General features: G+C 41.6%; 1 protein-coding gene and 1 long non-coding RNA gene across 2 annotated transcripts in view; one reads left to right on the forward strand and one right to left on the reverse strand.

The window, feature by feature from the left end:
• The window catches only part of LOC149857197 (uncharacterized), a 17452-nt gene extending 14781 nt beyond the window's left edge, over positions 1 to 2671 (forward strand). Inside the window, exon 6 of the long non-coding RNA XR_016444148.1 lies at positions 4 to 2671. This is a non-coding gene — a long non-coding RNA (uncharacterized LOC149857197). The remainder of the gene's footprint in view (positions 1 to 3) is intronic.
• On the reverse strand, positions 37 to 23352 carry LOC149857198 (ninjurin-1-like). Its single transcript, XM_090062611.1, has 3 exons — positions 23068 to 23352; positions 19125 to 19277; positions 37 to 125 (listed from the first exon to the last, which is right to left on the reverse strand). The coding sequence occupies exons 1-3, from the start codon at positions 23182 to 23184 to the stop codon at positions 108 to 110; spliced, it is 288 nt and encodes a 95-aa protein (XP_089918737.1). The 5' UTR covers positions 23185 to 23352; the 3' UTR covers positions 37 to 107.
• Positions 23353 to 23853: the final 501 nt, after the last annotated feature.

A 23853-nucleotide genomic window follows, 5' to 3' on the forward strand; every position in this document is an offset into this window, starting at 1 on the left:
TAGCTGCAGGATCTTGGTCTTCAGGGGTCAGCTGAAGAGAAGAAAACCAGAAGGCAGTGATGAAGACATTGACAGCTGTGATGACCAGAATTAGTCCTGTCACAATATTATTCTTCAGGTGAACTCTACAAGGAGAAATCAAAATAGAACATTGATTAAAGTTCCCTGACTGAAATGAGTATTTTTGTTATAGCCATGAATGCACTCTGGTTCTGTACCCAGAGCTATTAACTTCTACCCTTTTGTGTGAAAACACAATATATTATGCCTTTGATTGTTACCATTTGTGAGAAAGCCTATATAACACTTATCTGCCTAACTATCTTATGGCATAAATGGTGATAAGGTCCTTTCAAGGAGTGTTTTACATGTTGGAGCAAGTTGAGGGTTACACAGTGACTGATAAATGGGAAGAAATGTTGCAAGGGTCATTATACATTGGTCATGCAACAGTCCTGCTAGTTCTCACGCTTCCAAAGAAAGTTGATGCTCTTGGTAGCATGCACAGGGCAGGGTGTTACATGGCCCTGCTTTTTTCAGAAGTGAATGCTGGAATTAGTAAGGATGCTACATATCCAGCAAAAATAACTGCACCTGAGGCCACTCCATCCTGAGCCCCATGAAGCAGCCTGCTTGACTCTGCCCTCTAAGCCTCACACCTCACACTGTCCTCTGTAAAAAACATAGAGCTCCAAGTGCATTTTCTTTCTGACTTGCACTCTGTCATTTCCATTAAGTCTATGATGGAGGTGTTTAAAACCACACAGTCTCCATTCATTTTAAGGAGGCTAAACCTCTAGTTGGCTACAACATCACAGTCTGGACATGCTGTCTTATACTATAGCATTTCAATTATTTTTAAGTCTAAAAAATGGAGGGCATCTGTGGGAAGCATGGTAGGATCTGTGGGAATCATCCATATTTTTGCATGTATGGAAAAAGGAGCAGCTATGAATGAGAGGAAGACCCTTGGGAGATGTCAAAGAGCTTGCTAATCAATCTCAAAAAGAGAACTGACATTTCAATCCTGTTCTCAATTTGCAGGACTTGAACTCACCTATTTTTTCCACAAATTGAAAACACTATTGACATTTTTTATCTATCACCATCCAGTGTTTGGCAGACGGCAGAATCACAAAAGGCTTCTTTAATAAATAAGATCATTTTGATTAAAATTTGTGGGGGGGGAAAAAACTGCACAAAAAGGATGAAAAAAATGGTTTAACCCCTCAGCCCCCCCATTTTAGCCAAAAAAGTGTCTGGAAAAATTCAAGTCAGCACATGTCTGCAGTCTCACTCTGGCTATGTTTGTCCTGCTTTTCTTCTGAGGTTAGGATTGCTATTGAGAAACAAGTCCTGCCCACTCCTGCTTCATATGTGCCCAAGTATGACAACTGAATTGGGAGGAGGGCAGGAGGAGTGGTAGACATAACCCCAGGGACTCACAGGAAGAACAGTGTCCCATGGAGCATGAGCACACCAGGCATTCACATCCTGGTAGCATCAACAGGTAGAAAACAGCCATCCTAAAAGGAGGCAGGGTGTGTGTGATGGTGCATGTTAACAAAGCTAACATTAACCACCCACAAAGTCTGTGGTTTAGTATGGCCAGGTTTTGCGGTGTAAGCTTTATGGACTTACCCTTTACCTTTCTGAATGTAGTTGTGCACTGTAAAATCATTTCAGGAAATATTTTAGCTTAAAAAAAATTCTCCTTTATCGTTCCTCCAAGCTCTGTTTGGTTTGGGCTGTACTTGGATCAGCCTCTATATCCAACAACAAGGAATACAGGCTTTTTGGGCAGCTTATTCTTGACCTTTTCTTAAGCAATAGCTGATGATTTACCAGACTTCTTGTCTAATGGCAGAGGTCAAGCTGAGACTAAAATGTTCACCTGATTGAGCTTGAACTGGTGGTTTCAGTGAGTAAAAAAAAAGAGGTGTGCTTTTGACACTGAGCTGCTTATAGAAACATTGAACAAATGGTTTAACTTTAATTGGATATGATTTGGAGATGTACTGTGAACAAAGTTTTTCCTCGGTGTTCCTCACAGACAGAAAATTGCCTTTAGTATTAATATTTCATCAACCATCTAACAAATTTATGTAAATACATAATTAAAAATGATAGCCTGAGAAAAAAAAATCACTCTTAATTATAAAATTAGATTTGTTAAATTAAAATTGCAACTAATTACTTTTACTTCACTCTTAAAACATGTAAGATCTCTGTGGTTTTAATGAATACTACGATGTAACTGATAGATTTTAGTATATTACTAAGAATATGCAAAAGATTATTACACAAGTGATTTTTTTTAATATAATGACTCCACTGTTAATTATAGAAAGGCCTTCTTACACATCCAGGAGACCATCTGTCCTATAGCTATCTTCTAAATAGTCTTATGCCTGCATTCTGTCCATCTGTACTTTGCCAGTACTATAAACATAAATAAAAAGAATACTACAGTAGCAGTTAATACATGGAAAATTACTAAAACTGTCTAAGCACATTATTCTCTCTCTTCATTGAGAATCGGAAGTTCAACTTATTTTTCTTCATCTGCACTTACATGCGTATACTCAGTCAAAGCCTGTACATTTCTTGTCAGTGTGATTACAGATTTTAATGGTTGGTTGGATTTGTCAGGCTTTTGTAAATACAATAAAATACCTGTGAAAGTAAACCAGAGGCAGAGTTGTTTGTAGTCATGAATTATTGTTATTTCATCATTGGACTTGTTCTGGTGTTGGGAGACAGTGGAAAAGGTGTCTGCCCTGACAGTGAACTACATGGGACTCCTTTTTCTTCTTCTGCCTTCTCCACTCTTCCACTATGGCCCCACTGGCAACTACACATTTTAATCCATCTGACTGCTGCTTCTTCTTTGAACCCAAACCCAACTTGGTGCGTGCCAGGACCATTTCTTGCCTTGACTATTGTAACGTTTTCCTCTATGGCTTCTTGCTTCTTCCCTTCTCCATAATATGCAATACATTGCTGCTAGAACAATCTTATGCTATCTAGGGTGTGAACAAGCATTCACGGGACCTGGTTTAGGTTTAGGCAGTTTACTTTAAGCCACCTATACCTAAACCAGAAGAGGCACATGAAGGCAATTCACACTGCTGGGCGTGGTACCAGGAAACCGAGATAAGTAACTGGGGGTGGAGAGGGGCTGGCAGGTCTGCAGGGATGGGGGACAGGTTACTCAGTCCTGGGGGCAGGAGTTGGAAGTGGGTGGTCAGGGTTGGAAATAACCTGGTCAGGGTTGGGGGCATAGGAATAGCACAGGGTTGTGCTGTGAACATGTACTGGCATTCACTAGACCAGGTTAACCCATTTTAGATTAAGTTAACCCAGGTTGATCTAAATTTAACTTACCTCTAAGGTAAATTAACTTTAGATCAGGGTCACCATTTTTTTGGGCAATTTAAGTACTGTGAATGCCTATACTTCTGGGCATTTAGATCAACCTAAATGGTTAGGTTGATCTAAATGTAATTCTTGTACATATGAAGCAAACATATATATTCTCATCTCCTCCTAGGTCATTTCATTATGGTGTCCTTTTCCATCTTCTCTCCTTATACTGGTCTTTTCATTTCTTTGCCTTCGTTGGCTTCATATAGTCATTGCATCGGGTCTCTCCACCTCCTCGAAATGCACCCCTCAGATCTCTCTGTTTCAAAAACCCTTGTTACCTTGTACCCATTCCTTTGAACTGCTGTTTCATGTCTAATCTTTATGTATGATTGTAAATCCTTTGGTACAGGCTCTGTGTCTTAGTCTACATGACAAAATGCCATGCAAATCTACCACTCTTCATAGACTATTAAAATAACTGCTGCTAGAAGCAACTTAAGTCAGGTTGGCTATTTAAGCCTTTATACAGAGGAAGAAATTCTGCATTATGAGCAGCATGAAGAGCAACAAATATTATCTGGATTTTTTGGACAACTGAAAGGAATGCTAGAACAGTGGTGTCCAACCTTTTTGCCCCATGGGCCAGATGGATGGTGCCAGATCCAGCTGCAGGGGTTGTGCAGCCTGACCATGATCCATCCACCTAGTTCAGGGGTGGGGTGGAGCAACCCCAATCTGGACGTGCGGGGGAAGGAGGGGAAAGCAGCTTGGTCCTGGTCCCAGTCTGGATGCATGGGGTGGGTTGGGGCAGGGCAGTGCCAGTCCTAATGCATGGGGGGCAACTGGAGAAGCTCTGATCCAAATGTGGGGGAATTGGTGGGGAAGGAAGTAGCTCAGTCCCAGTCCTAGCGTGGATGCATGGGGGATGGCATGGCTCTGATCCCACTGTGTGGGCAATGACCTAGGCAATGATCTGGACACGTGGAGCTTCCACCACTCCCTGCTGCCAACTTCCTGACCTGTAGGTGAGCCCCCTGGGCTGGATTTGGTCTGTGTGATGGAGGTTGAGCACCTCTGTGCTAGAATGTTCTTTTAAAACTGATTTGGTCTTGCTTTCACTCTTTTTTAACACTTTCTGAAACTCTGACGATTCTTCTAACGCTGATTTTTTTAAAACCTTTATGATGATTAGGTAAATGATTAAGGCAAATGACAGCATGATGTTTCTCAGCTACTTAACGTCACAGAAACAGGTGTTTGGAGCCCAGTATTGTCCTCACTTAATTCCATAGGAATGTTGTTACTGATGGAGGCAAATTGGGAAACAAGCACGGGTAGTAATAAGGAACCCTGGGGCCACATGGTTGTGTCAAAGTAGCAAGGTTACCATGTGTAGCATACCTGACTGGCTTTCCTGATGTCTGGGAAGAGTGGGCTGGAGACACTCACAGAGCTGAAGACTTTTGCTCATTGTTTCTAAATAGAGCAATCAAAATTTTTAAAGCAGATGTACAGAATATACAGAATAAACTACATTAGAGAATAATCCCAATTTGTACAGATGGGGAACTGATGTACAGAGAGAACAAGAGACTTGTCCAGTGTTACATAAGATGCCCAGCTCTGTGATGGAGCAGAACATTGAACTCTGGCCCTCCACGATGCAGGGTCAACTGTAAGAATCCCTTCATTTCATTCCCAACCTTTTCTACGAAGCACATGAGGAACTCCCAGCATTGCGTATGTGGATCAAGGACACTCTTAGAAGCCCTTGACTGTTGCTCACCTGTCACTAAGTCTGCACTCAGGATCATCATTTTCTATGTTCTTTGACCCCTTGTAGATCAATAAAGCTGCCACAATTAGCTGGAGGATGATTGAAATGCACTGGAATGTTAAAGTAATAGTGTTATAAACACACCGTGAACTCATATATTGTGCTATAATCATATGCTTGTTTTTGTTTTCTATGGCCATCAGCTGAGTGCATTTTTATTCCCAATTGAAATGCATAAAAATACACTGTCTAATTTCACAAAACTTCTAAGTAATTATAAAGTACTTTTTGCAATTTTCTATGTAATACCCTTTCAAAGTTATCCTGTTTTCTTTCTTTCTGAATGCATATTCAGAGCATACAGATTTGTAGGCACACAATAAGGAGCTGATTTTGAAAAGAGGTAAATAAATTGCACTGGCTGGAAAAGGGCTTCTTGCTGCCCTTTTATTATGATGTGCACATAACTTGCTACAAATTCTTTACTTTGCATTTCTATCACAAAGATAAATGAAATTGTCAATCCTGTTCACTTTTCCTTTCGACAGTTATATAAAAGGAATAGTTCAGGGTGCCCAAAAAGCAGCTTTCATTAATTCTTCTATTTATTAAGGTGAAAGGAGGAGGACTGTTTTGCAAACAAAGAGGGATAAACAGACCGTGAGTAAAATGTTTGCTCACTTCCAAAGAATATGTCCCGTGCATGTTCTCTAACTTAAGGATGCCTCCCAGTAGCAGCTAAGAAGGATGACAACCCCTAGATTGCTGACATCTGCAATTTACTCCATTTTAGAACTAGACCAAAAGGGAACAGAGTAGGTGAGGCTGTAGGGAGTCATGTTGGAGCATAAGCTGTTAAGTCTGTGCTACACAAAAGATGAGAGAGAGAAAAAGAATAAGTGTGATGGTTACACTGATGATGTGGGAGTGGCACAACCTCTCAGCTTGGCTTATTGCTGATACGACCAGATAAGGGAATTATTTCTTCAGTACTGTTGAGTAGGGCAGAGGTGCTCCTTCTGTAAATAGCTCATAACTGGGAGTTGTTTGGAGCTGGCCAGACCATACGTACAGGTGAGTGCCTGACAAGCAATCTACTGAGGACTGCTTTTCCTCAGGTCTCCACGGATATCTCTACCCTGCCCCCTTAGCAACTTTGGGCATACCTCTAGAAAATACATACTGCCTACTCATACCACTTTGTTTGCACCCGGCTCACAGATTTGTGGAGTAGATTGTTTGATGCGGCCCTTACTGTGTTCCCAGCACCAGCCTCAGGCTTTGATTTATTTTTCAGCAGCATGCCTGATCTTACTAAGGAGGTGGTATATATATACCATATAGTACCAAAATGAAACGAGTTACGACCAAGAGAGGCACAAGAACGTACTACTAACAGACCTGGGAGTCTGAATGGGAGATGGCTGTCTGCCACCACTGCTACTTCCATGACAGAACTGTGAAGAGATTTCTTGTGGGCTCAGTAGCTGATAGACGAATACTTGGGAATCTCATGATTGAATCTGTATGCTCCATGCAAAGTCAGGATAGTGTTGAGGCCTGGGTTGTATTGCTTCCAGGTGGTATGCACTTGGGCAGAGTTCTCCTTTTGGGTTTTTTATAGAGAGGTAGTTACCAGCAGCAGCTTCAAGTTAGCTCTTTTCAAATGCACCAGGTGGAGAGGAAGAAGGATGAACCACTTTGGGGAAGAATGAAGTGAGAACATTAGGTGGGGAGCACCATGAACTCCTCAACAGAGCTGATGAAGAGACATCCCAGGGAGAAGATGAAAGGGAGGGAGCTTGGGACAGGGGTAGAAACAAAGAGACATATTTGCTCATGAAGGAGTGAGCAGGCCAAATAACTGACACTGGATGGGGCAGCCAGCCTTTTGGTTTACCTTCCAAAAATGGGAGTCAGAACACTCAAGAGAGATGCAGTTTCAAGTGGGAGAAGTCAACATGTGTTTCTTGTTCCAACATGTGTTGGAAGCTTCTTATCTTCTTTAGCTTTGGACAATGATTAATGTTTTAGGAGTTTTATCCTGACTTCAAAACTTTGGGCTTTCCTCATCACCTAGTTTTGCTTAATGTTTTGTTAAATTGATGGAAGGCTTTGTTTTCCTAAAGTATCTTTACAACACTGCCTCACTGTGATGGAAATATTGCATGGGGATACAAAATAAAGGGCAACTCAGTGAACATAGGATTTAGTAGATTTAGGGCCATGTAGACCTGAAAATTATGTGGGTGATTTGGAGGCTCTAAATATAATTATAAAAATAAGTAATTATATTTACATATTTTAATATATACAAATCTCAACTTCCTCAATGTGCAACAGAATGAGAAGTGGCTCTGATGGCCGTCTGAACTTTAGCTTATTTGAAAAAAATTTCCTATCAGTAATCTTCTAATGTTTGTAACTATGTGTGCGGGGAGGAAATCTGGTCCATTGGCTTGCAGGTGGGTGTGCCGGTTGCTCTGAGGGGTCAGGCCAATGCTCAGGATCTCAATATTGCGCTGTTAGACAGGAGGGTATGGTGTACAACTGCACATGCACACATAAAAATCATGCACACAATGCCATGTATATACACACACACACACGCTCTCACACTAGCAACTCAGATACACACATGTTCAAAATAACTAGTCTGGGTTCACACACACTACACACACCAAATTTACACAGAATCAGTTACCAGTTACCAACACCTGCACATTCAATACGCATATGTGGATTACTAATTTATATACCACACACACACACACACACACACAATATCTATATCTATAAATGTATATGTGTGTATTCACTAATTTACACACATATCACCCATCTACACATACACACACAAGTGAGTTCCCAAATTGGGTATTGTGATATGTATGTATTTATGTGCTTGGGGTACTTGGGATACCTGGAGAAAGGTTAAGGTAAGAAAGTAGAAGTGTAGGGGGTTAAAGTTACCAGGACCAGGATTAGAATCGGTAGACTACAGGGGCCTGGGCTGAAGAACTGAGGCTCAGGGGTGGCTTTAGGTTAATTGATCTTAATTGATTAAAAGACAACACCCAAAGCCTTCAGAACAGGGAAGCATGCTGGCACAGAGTCTGGGACTGGAGCCAGAGCTACGGGGTAGCTGAAAAGGTGTAGATGGGGAGAGGAGGGAAAAATAGGATTAAAGGAAAGTGTGGAAGTTAAAGAGGGGCTCTAGGTATGGGGAGCCAGAGGATGGCTCCAGGGCAGCTAGAGAAGTTGCAGAGAGCGGCAGTAGGTGCTGGAAGCTGGAGACAACTGCAGGACAGCTAATAGGAGCTGGGAAGCTGAGGGGGGGGGGTGGGGAGGGAAGCCTGAAAACAGAGAGAGTGTAGCAGAAAATCACAGGAAAAGTAGCAGGGACAGCAGGAAGGCAAGGAGATGCTGAGTGGTGGCAGAAAAGGGGAGATGGAATTTGGAAGGGATGGGAAAACTAGCAGAGAGGGTAGGAACTGGAGCTGAGAGAGAGAGAGAGAGAATGAGGCTGGAATTCAAGATAGGGAAGGGACTGGGATTCAGTAAAACATGACCCAACTTGGGGGTGCAAGTGACAGTGGTTTTATTGAAAGAGGAGATGGTGACACAATGCCAAATTGGTTCCCTGGCACCTACACACACACCCACACATACAATGGCAGCAGAGGTTAGAAAGGCTTGGTGCAGGGGCTGAAGTCCACTGAAGTCCAGGAGGGGAGAGAGAGGGAGAGAGAGAGAGAGAGGGAGAGAGAGAGAGAGAGAGAGAGTCCAAATTGTAGGAGGAGGTATGCAGGTAATATCTACCTATCCAGCCTGGAAGGGGTCCTTGTCCAGTAGATGTTGTCCAGGGGGGGTCGCTGGGGGGGCCTCTGGGGTGGATAGGTGACGTGAAGCTGGTCTGGTCCAGATGGAAATGGCGTTCCCACTGGGTCTATCTTCACTGCCCCTTTTTATAGGGGCAGACCGTGTGTGACCCTAGTGACAGGAGGCATGCCCAGGCAAGGGTCAGCCCCTGGCGTACTGAGCATGTATGCTCCATGCAGGGATGTGCAGTTTTGGGTGTCTGTAATGGTGGGGTACAATGATAGAGTTGTTGGTTCTGCAGGGTCTTTTGTTTTTCAAATGCTGGTCTTGTCTCTGTTCCTGGGTGAGGTCCGTAGTTCCTGGATGAATCAATGTGAGGTGATGGCCCAGTCATTACAGGCCATTCAGTAGAGGCCTGCTACCATTGTATCTCAATCATACCCAATTATTCTCATTCATCTGGGAACCAGTTTACATGGGAGGGGTACAGTGAATCATATTGTTGCAACATGGGATGCCCAGGCAGAGGACAGAAGCTGGAGGCTTGACATATAAAATGGAAACTTGACATTACTTTGGTTCACTTACAAACACAGGGCTAAACCATAGAATATCCATGTGAAGCAACAAAAATCAATACAAAAATTACAACAATACAATATAGAACAGTAAAAATTAATACAAACCTAATAATTATAAAACAATGGATATCCAAAACCAAAACTTGCCACCAAAAATAAAAATGCTTAAAGCTTATCCTAATTTTGAGCTTTTTTATACTTATCTATAGGGAATAGAGGGGGAGAGAAAAGTCAGAAATGGTTGGGGAAGGGGAGGGAATGCATTTTAAAATAAATAATAAAAAAAGAAACACTGTTGACTTGGTTTTGCCCTTGTAGAAGCCATTGGACAATTTTTTCTTGAACTTTATGAGAATAGGATCAAGGTTAAGGTACAAGACTGAGGTATTTCTTATGTGTCCTCATCCTGGATTACAGGAAATCTTAAGACAGTTAGGCTAGGGACAGATATTACACATAAACTGGTTTAAGTGATCAGAAACTGGTTTAAACCTGTAACAGAATAGATGTTCTGTGCACATAAACTAGTTTGAAAATGGCTGAAACTGGTTTGAGATAAACCTGGCTGAATGTAGTATCAGACTTTGTTGATTTGGGTCAAACCAGTTTATGCAATGTCTATTCCAGACCCCTTGCTGGTTTAAGTTAAACCAGAGTTCCCTAGCATCCTGGCTTGTTCTCTGAGCTGTGCGGGGCTCTCTGCTCCACAGCAGGGCTGGTCCCTCCCCGCTGCTCCCTGGCTGCAGCTCTGGCAGAGACTGCAGGCATCTGCCTGGCTTCCCCATGCTCCCCCCCTCCACTCACCAATCCCTCCTAAGCGGGGATTCCCCAGTCCGCTCTGCACAGACACCTCTCCTCATTAGCTAGCAGACTACATGCTATGGCAGACAGGACATAGGCAGAATCAGCAGGTAGCTGGTAATGTCCTTCCTTGGAAAAGCTGTTTAAGAGCTTGAACTAATGGAGGGAATCTATTATTTTCTTAATGAGCTGATAAACACTATGTTGGCAACTGCCTGCTGGGCTGGTCAGGAGGCAGGGAGGAACCCTTCCCTAATCAAAGTATCCTGCTGGGGCCTGACCATGCCCACCTCAGCTCAGCACTATGGAAGTGAAGGGAGGGCTTGCTTTAGCACCCCATAGCTTCTAGCCAGAGCCACTGCTGGCATGTGCTGGTTTCCCCTAGCTACGGCCCCTCCTCTCTCCCAGACTATCCCTGTCTCAGAATGGGTGTGGGGAAAGGGAGCCGAGGGAGTTCATTCTAGGGGGTTCCTCAGCCGGCGGTGGATGCTCTTAAGGGGGGGGGGCACCAATACACCCACCCTACCCTCCAGCAGGGTCTGAAACCCCCCAGACAGAACTCCCTCCTCTCCTTTTGCTCCCTCCCATTCTGAAAACAGCTCAAGGCCAACAGGCAGCACAGAAGGATACTTTGTTTCAAAACACCTTCATGGTCAGATTTTCACCCCATCAACTATTTTTGAAGCTGTCTGCAGCCATGTGCGTGCCTGGTCACAGCTATAAACTACTTTGTGCGGCCAGATTGGGTGAAAATTGCCACTTCTGTCTGCACCCTTAGTTCTATGCCTTTCATTGCTTCACGGTGGAGCTTAAAACATTTAGTCTTTCATAAAATCTACTTAGTTGGGTACCCATTGTTCAGGTGACAAGTAAAAATGAAGGAATGAAAAAATAATGGTTTGTGGCTGGCAGAATAACAATATGGATTTGTTTCATTTTCCTAGCTAGGCTGGGCCAACACTGTCTTGATTTCCATTTCTTCTTGTGTTTAAAATCTTAATCTAAAAATACCTCCTTCTTCTATTTTTAAAAATCTTCAGAGTCATTTTTACAGCAGCTCTTATTAGCCCAAAATAAACAAGCCATTTTCTAAAGGGCTGAGCTTCCAGAGGACAGATTTCCTTTGTCAGTTTAGATTTGGCTTAGACTCATTTAAACATGGTCCACAAGTCAAAAACCTGAATCTACCACTGGTGCAGTGGTATTATTCACAGCCAAAGTCCCAAGACTTTTTTTGCTGTCTTTTAGAGGAATCATTTTCTTTATCGATGAAGAAAGCAAGCTACTTGCCTGCAAGGACACCTGGAAACTTCCCCCTATCCACTGCAATTTAAACATCAGAGATGGGAGACAAAAATGCAGCATCTCTTGATACAATTAATATTATAATAGCCCATTTTAACATCTCTGGATGTGAACAGAAATTGAAGAAAAAAAGTAAAGCTCTGATTTACAAAACCTTGAACACCAGCAATACACTACTGGCAAAATGAGTGTGTTTTTATCATCAACACATAAAGGATTTAGGAGTCAGGAGTGAAAGATGTTTTTAAAAACATTTTTTTTATCAAGCTATACACTACTTCTGATTCTTTATGAAATCCAGATCTAATTCCAGACAAAGGTTTCAGGAAGCATGCCAGGAAAGAAAGCTTATGTTTTTGTTTGAAAAGAAGAGATATTTGAAAGTGCAGCTTTCCTTAATGATACCACTAAACAAATACCAAGATTTGCTTGAACTGGGAAAAAAATCAACCTCAGAACTAGGAAGTATCTAAGTCAAAGGCAGCAATCTGTGAGGTAAAAACTAATTTGTCTGCACTTGGCACTGTGAGTTTTGATGCATCTTTTAGCTGCAGTGGACAATGGACCAACTTAGTTCTGTGTTTAAACTGAGATACCCATCGTCCCACTATTGACATTCAATGAAGTTGTAAGATGCGTTAAAAATGCATTTGTCAGTGCAGGGTTGGACTCATGGCCCAATGAAACTGTAAATCTTTGAGGGAGAGACCATTTTGCTAGTCTGTGTTGATCATCCCTTAGCATGAGGAGATCCAGGTGCGGCCACAAAATGAATAATAATTGATGGGAAGAGAAAGGCCATCGTTAATGCATCTCTGAAGATGCTGTTAAGCCAGCCGACTAGAGGGGTCGGGGTGCTTCTGTAATGCTTTCAGTGGGAGCCCACGCTGCAGAACACAACACTGCTATCTTATCAGATTCACATTTTGGTAGCAGATTCTCTTAGAAAATTTCTGTATGGGGGAATTAACCCTAAGGCAGCCAAAAAGCGGGGGAAATATTTTGATCTTTTTTTTTTTTTTTGCATTTTAAGATGATTTCCCCTTTTATTAAGCTGTTTAGAAAGCTGCATTTAAAATGGATGCTACACACAGGATTTCCCCCTCCACTTAATAACACTGTGAAACAGCGAATGGTGTCTGCTTTTAAAAATGGTTCGAGAGGCTGCTTGCCAGCTACTTTTCTGAATGTTCTTTGCTATTCAAAATCTGTGTAATATTTTCAGGAGTTCCTTATAGTGTCAGCTTTCAGGGTATGATAAGGTATCTCAGCTGTTGCATATTGCATTGAGTGAAAATCCAGCATACAAATGACTGTCTTAGATAGGAATATTTTACACAAAATTATTTAAATTTGTTAAGCTGTCTCTGTTGCAGCAGGGGAAGGTGGAGTGGATTCTTTTGGCTTTAGAGGCATGTTAAAGGAAGGGTTTTCTTTTTTGGTAGAGACATCACTTTAAGCAAGGATGTTTTACATTTAAGATCTACTTTATTTGTCCTGAGTGATGCCCTCCCAAGAGAATGGTATGTCTCAACGGTGGTGGCAGAGTGCTAAGTCATTCTGCTGCTGAAATGAGCTCTATCCACTGGCTCTCGCTCTGTGCATGGCAACCCCAAGAACAAAGTGTTGAGGACACCCTGGGGTTAACTCAAGCTGCTGCTCTTGAGCATGACAGAAACTGGGGTCATGAACATGATGTTGCAGGCACCTCACAGGACGTCCTTATTACTTCATTCCTGAGATAAGGCTAACCGCAGCTTATCTCCTCAGCAGCATAACTGAGGGCTCTGCTGCTGCAGGGGAGGCCCCTTACATACCTGCTACAAAATCCAGATGTGTTGGGTACTATAGCTCTATCCAGACCAAATCAACATGTCACCATCTTTTATTAGACTAACATCCTTCTGTTTGCAGAGTGGCCATGTACTAGCTGTTCAGTTATTGCCTTAATGGGAAGGATTAACATCAAGGCACTGATATATTATATGCAATAGTGTGTGAAAAATATGCCCACCTGCTTGGTGACTACTGTGTGGTTACTATGATTATGCTTGCATAAATCGTCAGTAAAAAACAAAACTGGCAATTTGTATATCTAAATGCCTGACTGGCACTCATGTATTAGGCATGCGATTGTGCACATCCATTTAAAATCATATGGCCTTACAGGTCTATCGTGCGTACATACACAAAGGAAATATATACATACATATACACACACACACACACACACACGTACATATACATATATATATATATATATATATATATATATACACACACATACATGTACGTATGTGTTTATATATTATATATGTATAGTGTTTGTGTGTGTGTAGGAAATTTAAGAGTTCCTGATGGTGTAGAAGTGTATGAAAAAGACTTAGGAACAGTGATCAGATGTCAAACACTGTGTGAAATGCAGTATGCTGGCATGAATGGTCAGTGAAGGATGATGGAAGATTTGCCATGTTGTCATTTCTAGACCTCTCCCACCAAATCTGGCAGCCATCCCTAACTTTAATAATCTTCAGGATCAAGTCCAGGAACAGCTCACAGGTAATTCTGAGTATTGCTTTTGCACTGAAAGTTTGTGCTTAAGTTTTTGCATCCAAAATTTAACCAATCTGGGCTTCCAGAAAACTTTGTATTTCCTTAAAACAGTTTAAAAGCATGGAGCAAATCCTGTAGGTGTTTCTCAGCTGTAACTCCCCTTGTGCCTCAGCAGGAGGAAGGTGCTCTGTGTGGTTTGTTTTTGTTACAATGTACTACATCAAAGAATTACAAAAGAAATTTGCTCTCTTTTTAGGAACAGAATCAGTGTTTTATGTTCACTCCTCTGTCTCTGCAGCAGCTGCTGTAAACAACCAACCAAAGAAACTTTAATCCTGCAGTGTGCTGACATTGTTGAAGACATCATTAGCTATTGCTGAGGGATACTCTACTATACTTTGACAGGGTAAAGCAATATATGCAATGAATATTTGTTAAAGAAATCCTGATTCTTTCATAACCTTTTAAAAGGCGAGAAGACAGGGAGTACTTATGCAATGGGCCCTAACCCACAGTACTATAACTCTTGGGTGTTATTATAGCATAAATGATTAGTGACAGCATGCAAAAGAAGGTGATTTACATAAGAAAAAACAAAGGTGTAAGCTTCTAAATGGGTATTATAAGCATTGGGCCAAATCCTCCTACTCTTACTCAAGCAAATCTTCAGGTTTTAGCTTATCTGAGAATCATCCTGCTCTATAGCAGGAGCAAGTGGACCTGGGGCCAATCTTGGCTTGTGTCAGCTTGCTCTGTCTCATTTAAGGATTGATACTGATGCAGCTACACTGATGGCTAAAGTCCTCAGTGTAGAAAAGGTCTGAGCATTAAACAACGTGTATTTTGTCCCACAGGAAGCTATAAAAGCTCCCCTCTTGTATGTTTTGCTCATTTCTCATTTGCTCATTCATGTTGCTTTGCTTTTATTTTGTAATGTTCTCATGACTGACTTTAAAATGTGCTTGGATTTTTGTTTTTCTGATAAAGAGTACAGGAATATACATGATTGTTTCCTAAAGAGAAAACTATCTGACTGATTCATAATGATAGAAGCTCTATTGCTAGATATGCAGGGATACTTAGTCACATTCCAGTTTCCATTGGGTCGGTGTCTGCACTTGGTGAACTAAGAGACGTTGCCGCTGGATAGATCAGCTGTGGAGATGGTCTGTGGGGCCAGGTTCTGCAAACAAACCTGAGGAGAGAGCCTCAGACAGAGAGACTGAACCCAGAGGAGATGGGTATGCATATCTGACAGGCTGCGAGGAAGGGGGTTTATTACTATCTATCTATCTATCTATCTATCTATCTATCTATCTAACTTTGTGTATGGTTTGGTTTAACCATTGAGTTTTGTCTGCTTTTTAGGCCACTTAATACTAATGGCTGTGGAGGCTATTAGCAGCATTAATAATAGTAGATATGGCTTAAAATTAAAATGGGGCATTTCTGTGCTTTTTTCTTTTGATTGCAATTTTAAACCCATTACAATTCAGCTCATTAAAATAATACTGGAAAGGGAAAGCTTTGGCTTTTTTCGGTTTTGCTTTTTTCTTTGGTTTTCTAAAAACAATTCTTTTTTGTAATGTGCTCTTTTAAAAAAATTGTGCTAATTATTTTTATACTGACAAGAGGAGTATTTGACTTAATTTAATATGCTAGATTAAGTTCTTACGGGAAAAAGCACTACTATATACAAAACTGAAAAGAGAAGTTTTATTTATTTATGCTGCTACTACTTCAGGAGAAGTTCTCCTTCTACACAAGATCTACTCTGAGGTGAGGAGCACATTTTAATTAGGATCTGGTCCTCAATATTATTCTTAAAGTATGTATGTGGGAAAGTACCATTTCTCCATCTTCTTACTGGAGGAATACGGCAGGGAACATGGTCCTCTGGCACTCATATTTGTTTAACTGAAAGTCATGATATTTCTCCATATGCCACACACTCATTGGAAGGAGAAGAAGAACAGCAATTGGAAAGTGATGTAGGCAGGATGTCTTAACGGCAGGATGAGTGCATGGAAATGGAAAATGCATCCAAAGAAAGAGGAATACTTAAAGAGCTTAATGTGATCAAATAAGGTGGACAAGATGAAAGAACTGGCAATCTGCAATCTAAATGCAAGGAACTGTAATAAAGCTATCAGGTTGTGGGTCATACTGCATGACTGGGACTAGCACATACAGCATGTATATGAAGAAAGAAGGGGAGGAAAGTGTTCTAGGCAGCTGTCACTGTGACCTCAATAGTTCGCAAGGCTTCAGAACAAATTTTGAAGGAAATAGTAATTAAAGACAGGGGTAAGTGGAAAATGGGATAAAATGCACTAACCCAGTAACCTCGTGTTTATAAGAAGACTCTTTTTCTGGGCAAGATAAATGCAGTAGACCTAATGCATCCAGACCTCAGTTAAGCATTTGATTTGTTGCCACATAGATCTGTTGCTTACTAATCAAGCTGGAGAAGAGGGAATTAGGACAAAAACTATAAGTAACTGATTATAAGGGAGACAACAGAAGGTCATATTGAAGGGGGAACTATTTACTGGAGGTTAAAGTTATTTGTGGAGTTCCTGGAGGATGAGTCTTGGGATCAAAATTATTGAATATTTTCATTAATAACTTGGCACAAAAGTAGGACTGTACTTAAGGAATTGGCTGATGACAATGTCCTGAGGCAGTGTCAATATAGAAATGATCAGAATAGAGTCCACAAAGAACTGGAATTAAATTTACTAAGAACTGGAATTTGCAGACTGGAATTACAGACATGGGATAAAATTTAATAGCAGAAGGGGCAACATCATCCACTCAGGGGCTAACAACTAGCCCATGTGCTCAACAATTGGAAATGACAGAGGAGGAGGAGGAGAAGAGGAATGACTAGGGTGCATTAGTTTGATCACAGGATGACTATGAGCCACACATGTGATGCAGCTATGAAAAAGGTAAATGCAGTCTTAGAAGTTAACAGACAGGGCATTTCCAATAGACATAAGGTGGTATTAATGTCAGTATGAAAGAACATGTCTTGGCTGAGCACACTAAGTAAGTCTTTTTTTCTGTGTGTGTGGGAAACAAATGGAATGAAGAAAGAACAAGTTACTGGTCTGCCAGGCTGCAGTACTGTAAAAAGGACCCAGGGGATACAGTGGACTACAAGATGAATATGAATCAACAGTATAATATTGCTGAAAAAAAAAAGTAGCATACTGGGCTGTTTAAATAAGAGTATTGTATGCAAGCCATTGAAAATAATTCTTTCATGCTACTCAGCACTGGAGAGGGCTTATTTTTAGGTACTACACTTTAAGAAAGAAGTAGATATACTGGACAGAGAAGAGAAAGACAGGAGGTCTAGAAAACATGGTTTATAATGAAAGGTTGGAAAAATTGGGATTATTTAGTCTGGAAAAGAGAATACTGGGGGGATTTGTTAACAGTCTTCAAATACATAAAAGTTTGTTACAGAATGGTGATCAATTGTTCTCTATGAGCATGTCTACATGTGAAATTAACATGAAGCAATAAACTCCATCAGTTACTCTGCCAGAGTTTATTGCTCCCAGGCGCCGCATCTTCACATATGCCCAGGTCTGGCCTAATGTAGCACCTTGTGCCAGGCTGGAGCAGCCCTGGTTGGCAGGGGGGTCCTGGGGGTCAGTCTGGCAGTCCAGGGCTTCTCCAGCCTGGCTCAGGGTGTTGTATAGGGACTGACTGGGGTATGAGGGTGCTCTAGCATGGGGCTAGCTGGCAGGCAGCCCCCACACTGAAGCACCCTTGTGCCCCAGCCAGCCCCATTAGCATCTCCACTTGTGTTGCTGCGCACTACAGAACACTGCCGCAGGATAATACTTGTATTTACAAGTACTAACCTGCGGTGGAGTTAATAGTTTCCTGTGGCCTAATAGGGCCACACGTGTAAATGTTGAGACTTTACTGTGGAGCTAATTAGGCAGTTCTCCAGTAAACATCTCATGCAGATGTGCCCTATGTCTACAACAGATAGAACAAGAAACAATGGGATTAAATTGCAACAAAGGAGATTTAAGTTAGCTTGCAGGAAGACTTTTCTGTCTATGAAGGTGGTGAAGCGCCAGAAGACAGAGAGGTTGTGGAATTTTTACCAGTGGAATTTATTAAGTGGAGATTAGACTAATATTTGCCTGGGATGATATAGATAGGGATGATCCTGCCTTGAAGAGGGGGTTGGACAAGATGACTTCCTAAGCCCTCCTAGCCCTACTTTTCCTAGCCCTCCTAGCCCTGGTAACTATAATTTCTATGATACCACCACAGACAATGTTTTCAAAAGCACTTCTTACTTACACCAGGGGTTGTGGTCAACAAATGTATGGGCCTGCTCCCCTTTGCAGCTAAGAGGTTGATCAGTATTCAAAAATGTTTTACACATGAGAACATTATTTACAAAAAAAAAAAAAAGTTAAACTACAACCCCTGGAAAATTGTTAAGTTGTATTCCTCCCACCCCACCAATAAAATGATGAACCTTTGACTTGTGAGTAAGAAGGATTTGGTCTTCTAAATGGGACTGCATCTAAATAAGAGCCTTTTCCAACATCCTGCCTGCACACAGTCCAAATGGGAGGCAAAGTTCAACTTGTCCCTTTACAGGGCTTAAATAACAAAGAAAAACAGTAAAGATCACCACAGCTCTTTTTCTAGGCTCTTAGAACTGTGCCCTTATGACTACTCAGCCATCATGCTCTTCTCCCAGAAATATATTCCCACTTCCTTTGGACACAGGTCTAACACCTTTCCTAATTTTTTCACTGAAATTCCCTTCCATCATTCCAAAAAGCAGCAAAGGTCTTAGCAGCTGAAGGGCTCTATAACAGATTGAAAGTATGCCTTGTTTTCAGAAACAGTCAGTGTTAAACATAACTTACCAGAAGGACAAAAAGAAAGTAATAAAACTGTGCATCAGTTCCTTGTTGCAGAAGGTGTTTCATTTGTGAGGCATTAGCAGTGAAGAGTGCCATATCCAGAAAGCCCTGAGCAAGAGTCTTTGTTCTGGCATACGTGTTAATGTTCCTTATTATCTGTGGCAGAATGGAGAGCAGTGTTAGACCTTTCTGATATTGCCTCCACACTACAGGGTGTCAACCCTCCGATTGGAAGGATAAGGCATTAATTCTTTTCTTGCATGCATCCTTTAATATGTTTAGAAATGTCTTGATTTACTGCTTTGTATCAGCAAGGTTTTCAAAATGTTCCAAATTGAGTTTAGCTATAAATGGAGATAAATTAAGTCTATCAGGGTGGTCCCAGTCCTGCAGTGCTTGTGCATTGATAAATGATTCAGCTCATAAAGTAGCCTTTTATAGGTTTTAAGGCCAGAAGAACAATTATGATCATTGAAGTCTAACCTCCTGCATAATACAGACTATTGAACCTCATCCAGTAACTCCTGCATCAAGCCCTCAATTGCTGCCTGAGCTCTAAAATACTACTATTACTATTACTACTACTACTAATAATAACAACAATAAAGCTAGTCCAATTTATGCCAGCTGAGAATTTGGCCTACTACATTTTCCTTTGGCTAATTTTTTGAAGCCCAGTGGTATGAGCCTTGCTTTCTTGAAAACTTTCTTCTCCAATCTTTGGTATTTCTCTTTCTTTCCCCACTGACCCTCCTGTTCTGTGCTTTTCTTGGGCAAAGTCTCCTTCCTCCCTGGATAAGTTGCCCAGACACTGGTTCTTATCTTCCACACATCAGCGTTTTGTTCCTGGGTGTGATGGAGCAACTTCAGTGCTCTGTCACTTCAATGGCTGGAGCAGGGTGCCAGCAGGTGGTTGATGGTGGCCATTTTAGAGCCCAGTCGTTGGGGTAGAGGGAGCAGTTTGTGGGTGGCAGCCACGGAAGCAACATTGGGCTGAGCCACTGCCCCAGGAACATCTTGGAGGTAAGGATGGGGCTATGAGGAAGGAGGAGGCCCCATTGTCCTGGGCATGACCTGGTACTGCACCCTGCTGGGGAAGGGTGGTCTGGTGGGACTCCTTGTGGTGAGGGAGTCCCCAAGAAATGCCAGGCCAGATACCTCCCCAGTGAAAGGCAGGTAGTGGTGCCTTAACCCCAGCCTCCACCATTCGGTGAGTTCATTAGCAGAGGGGTAGCCAGGTATGCCGAGGGCGGGCACCTGAGCCTGCAGGGGTGGTTGACCCCAGGCCCTAGGAAGAGGGCAGAGTGTTTATTTCAGTGTGGAGACTGGGTCCAGAGTATGGTTGCAGGCGGCAACTTGAAGGGCTGCACAAGAGTGAATATGCTGGTGAGAACCCTAGCAAGGGCAGTATATCAGGGCCCAAGTGAAAGGTAGCCCCAGTGAGGGGGCATATGTGGGGTAACAGCCGAAGACAGAATCAAGCTTTGAGTGAGGGCATGTGTTGTGCAACTAAGGATACCGAAGGCAGAGTTGAGCCTTCATGGGAGGGCATGTGGTGCGCGACTAAAGATACTGCAGGGAGAGCCAAGCCTTCATAGGAAGCAGTGCACTGCATGCTAAGGATACTGGGGCAAGCAGAGTTATCTTGGGAGGTCATGTGGTGCGCACCTGAGGATACCAGGGCGAGTAGGGCCTTCGTGGGAGGTCGTGTACTACAAAGCTGAGGATACTGGCATGTGTAGAGTAAGAAGCTGATTAAGACGCCATCTATGAGGCGTGTAAGGGGAGGTCAGAGCATGTATGTACTGCCCATGTTATAGCTGGGCACTTGAAGGGCAGCCTCCCACCTATTAACACTAGGATTAATTAACAACAAGGTGTGGCAGAAGAATGAAGCGGGTGGTTTGCCCATGGACAAGGGGATGAGCCGGTATAAAGACTGGGCTTGAGATGTGTCCCCTTGACAATGGGGACCTGTAGAAGCAGCTGAAAACAAAGATGAGGGTCAGCACCATGTCACCAGCCAGCTTTTCATGTGGTCAATGGACCACAGTTTGAGAATCACCAATTTAGAATAATGAATAATCTGCCATTTGTGGGTGATTCATGAACAGATAAAGAGGCTGCACAAGTTAAATAAATTATTCACTAGCAATTACTCAGACGGACCTATATTTAGTATTATGAACTGCCTAAGTCAATATTCAGGCTGTATGGGCACTTGCTACACTACCGTCCTTAAGAATCTATGCCTAATTCTTAGTCTTTTTGTCTATATGCACAAAAGAAATTGTGTAAATATTTGTTCTCTTCTAATTCTTGAATGCAATACATTATGAGGCTTTCAAAATCAGAAACAGCACTACAAGGAAAAAGTAATCTACACTATTTTGAGTTCATATTGGGAGAAGAACGTTTGTTGTATTAGATTCATAATTCATTTACAAATACCCTTACTAACAGTAAATCCAAATATTCCTTTGGTAATTATTCTGTAATAAAATTAATGCCAAATAATGAGCAGGCAGGCCTTTATGAGTACGACTACAACATTTACTCCTCTTTGGGAACTGCTGGAACTGTCTGTATAAATAATATCATCTCATTATCATTAAAGCAGTACATTCATTTTGTAATGAAGTCTTGCAGAGAGAAATTCCATTTAGACACTGAAGTTTTCAGTGTCTCTTAATCATCCATCACACGTTACAAGGAGAGATCTCCCAGACTTTAGCTCTTTATTCCTTAACATAAAGTTATAATAGTTGTTAAGCATATTAGAATTCCTCATATCCAACCTAAAAGAGAAAAATTACTCTCCCTTAGTCACTCAAATGATCCTAGGTTAGTAGTAGAAAGCAAAGCTTCAGATGTTTAACTTCCTCTGTGTTTGAAACTCAGGTAAATGTACTGTACCATGCTTCAGTGCCTTTTGTGAACTGTCAGATATTCATCTGCTCCAAAATCCTGGCTTTTCTTAAACTTTTGCAACTGTATTCCTACAGCTATAGAAGTGCAAACTATGTTCTCCTAATTACGTGTAACCTTTCTACTGGGACATTGGCACTTCCATAGTGATTTGCTGACTGCCTGGGGCAGTCTCCATAGTGCTGTTTGTCCCTCCCTACAGGTCTGTGCTGGGAAGTTAGGCCAGCAACTGTAAGTCTCTGCACCAATAATTCTTATCTCAGGCCATAAAAGACCATTCCAGCTACATATTTGTTCTAGATCTGATATCCAAAAAAAGAATATGTGGGGAAAAATGCTTAGGGTGGTTCACCACTCTTCCTTAGCATATGATTCATTAGGCAGTACAGAAGCATGAAACGAATGCTGGTGCCTTGGTGAATGAATTTGACAAATTACAACGTAGTATTATTTACTGTTTGCAATTAATTCTAAATCAACAACTTCATGTTTTCTTCTATAGCTAATGAGATAAACATCAAGAACCAAAGTATATTAGTAAAAGTATGAGAAGTAAAGGTCTGAGCCACAAACAAACCAACAACTTACAATTCTTGAGCCATTTAATTCTATAATTTGGCACTAGAAAGCCACAAATACAAGAAAAATGGCAGTTTTGCTGCAGGTTGCTACTAAACAGACATTATACTGTTAATGAAAATCTTTAAAAGGAAACGTAAGGCGCACTCAAATCAGAGGCCTTACTGTCAATTACACTAGACCTTTTCTTACTCACTTGGCTGAGCTGCTACTAAAGTGATCTTTTATGGAGTGGAGACACAAGTGCTGCATTCCATTACAGCTTTTAACTTCAACTCTTCCAATGATACCCAGATGTACAGTTCATACAAAGCAAAATGTAATGTGATAAATTATGAAACAAGGACTCTTAAGACTCAGGTTACATTCTGAGATTTATATTGCTAGGCCCCTGCTCCCAGACAAAGACAAGTCAACGATTTTAGGAGGCATTACTTACATTTATTCTGTTTTCACCATTAGGTCTGTGTTGGAAAAGAGGTTCCTCTTCAGTTGAAATATCACTGTCTTCATTTGGCATATTTCTGTGCATATTTCTTTGAAATACTGAGCCCATCTCTTGTTTGCAAAGAAAACTTCATGATTTAGAAGCTGATCATTTATCAAATGAAGACTTTAGAAAAATCAAACCAAACCTTGGTATGAAGATATGATGCGTTGTTGAGATAGAACAGTTTAGTTCACTCTAGAAACTATTGTTTGCGTGTAACTTTTCCTAGCTAAGCATGGGACCCATGTACAGACTAGTCACTGGGAGTGACTTTGCATGTCTGCTCCTGATGGATCGCTTTGACTGGACATTTCGCTTCTAGTGTTGTCTATATTTTGAGCGTTTTGTGAACACTGTATTCAGAGTAGAGGCGGCTGGAGTGCTGACTCACAATGAACAATGCAGTGTTTTCAGCTGAGTGGTGCTTTTTTGCCTTTCCAGCTTTACCATGAAGTTTTTCTCAGGCACCAGGGCTAATAGCCGCAGAGCCCTTAATCTGCATGAGCAAGGTTTTTTAAAAAGAGTAGTTAAATGGAAAATATTGTAAAAATGAGTAAACTACACGTATGGTTGTAGCACCCAGCTGTTATACCTCATTTCACAGGGCAAATGAATGGCCTTTGTGTGAAAAGCCTGAAACCCAAAGAACTTTAAATTTGGATCAGCATTTCATGGCCTGGATCCTCTGTAATGATATTCTCAAATCATCCCTAACCACCAGGTCAATGACCTCAT

The sequence above is a fragment of the Crocodylus siamensis genome, chromosome 9 (assembly GCF_052110815.1).
Source record: "Crocodylus siamensis isolate JL-2025a chromosome 9, ASM5211081v1, whole genome shotgun sequence".
Taxonomy (NCBI): Eukaryota; Metazoa; Chordata; order Crocodylia; family Crocodylidae; genus Crocodylus; species Crocodylus siamensis.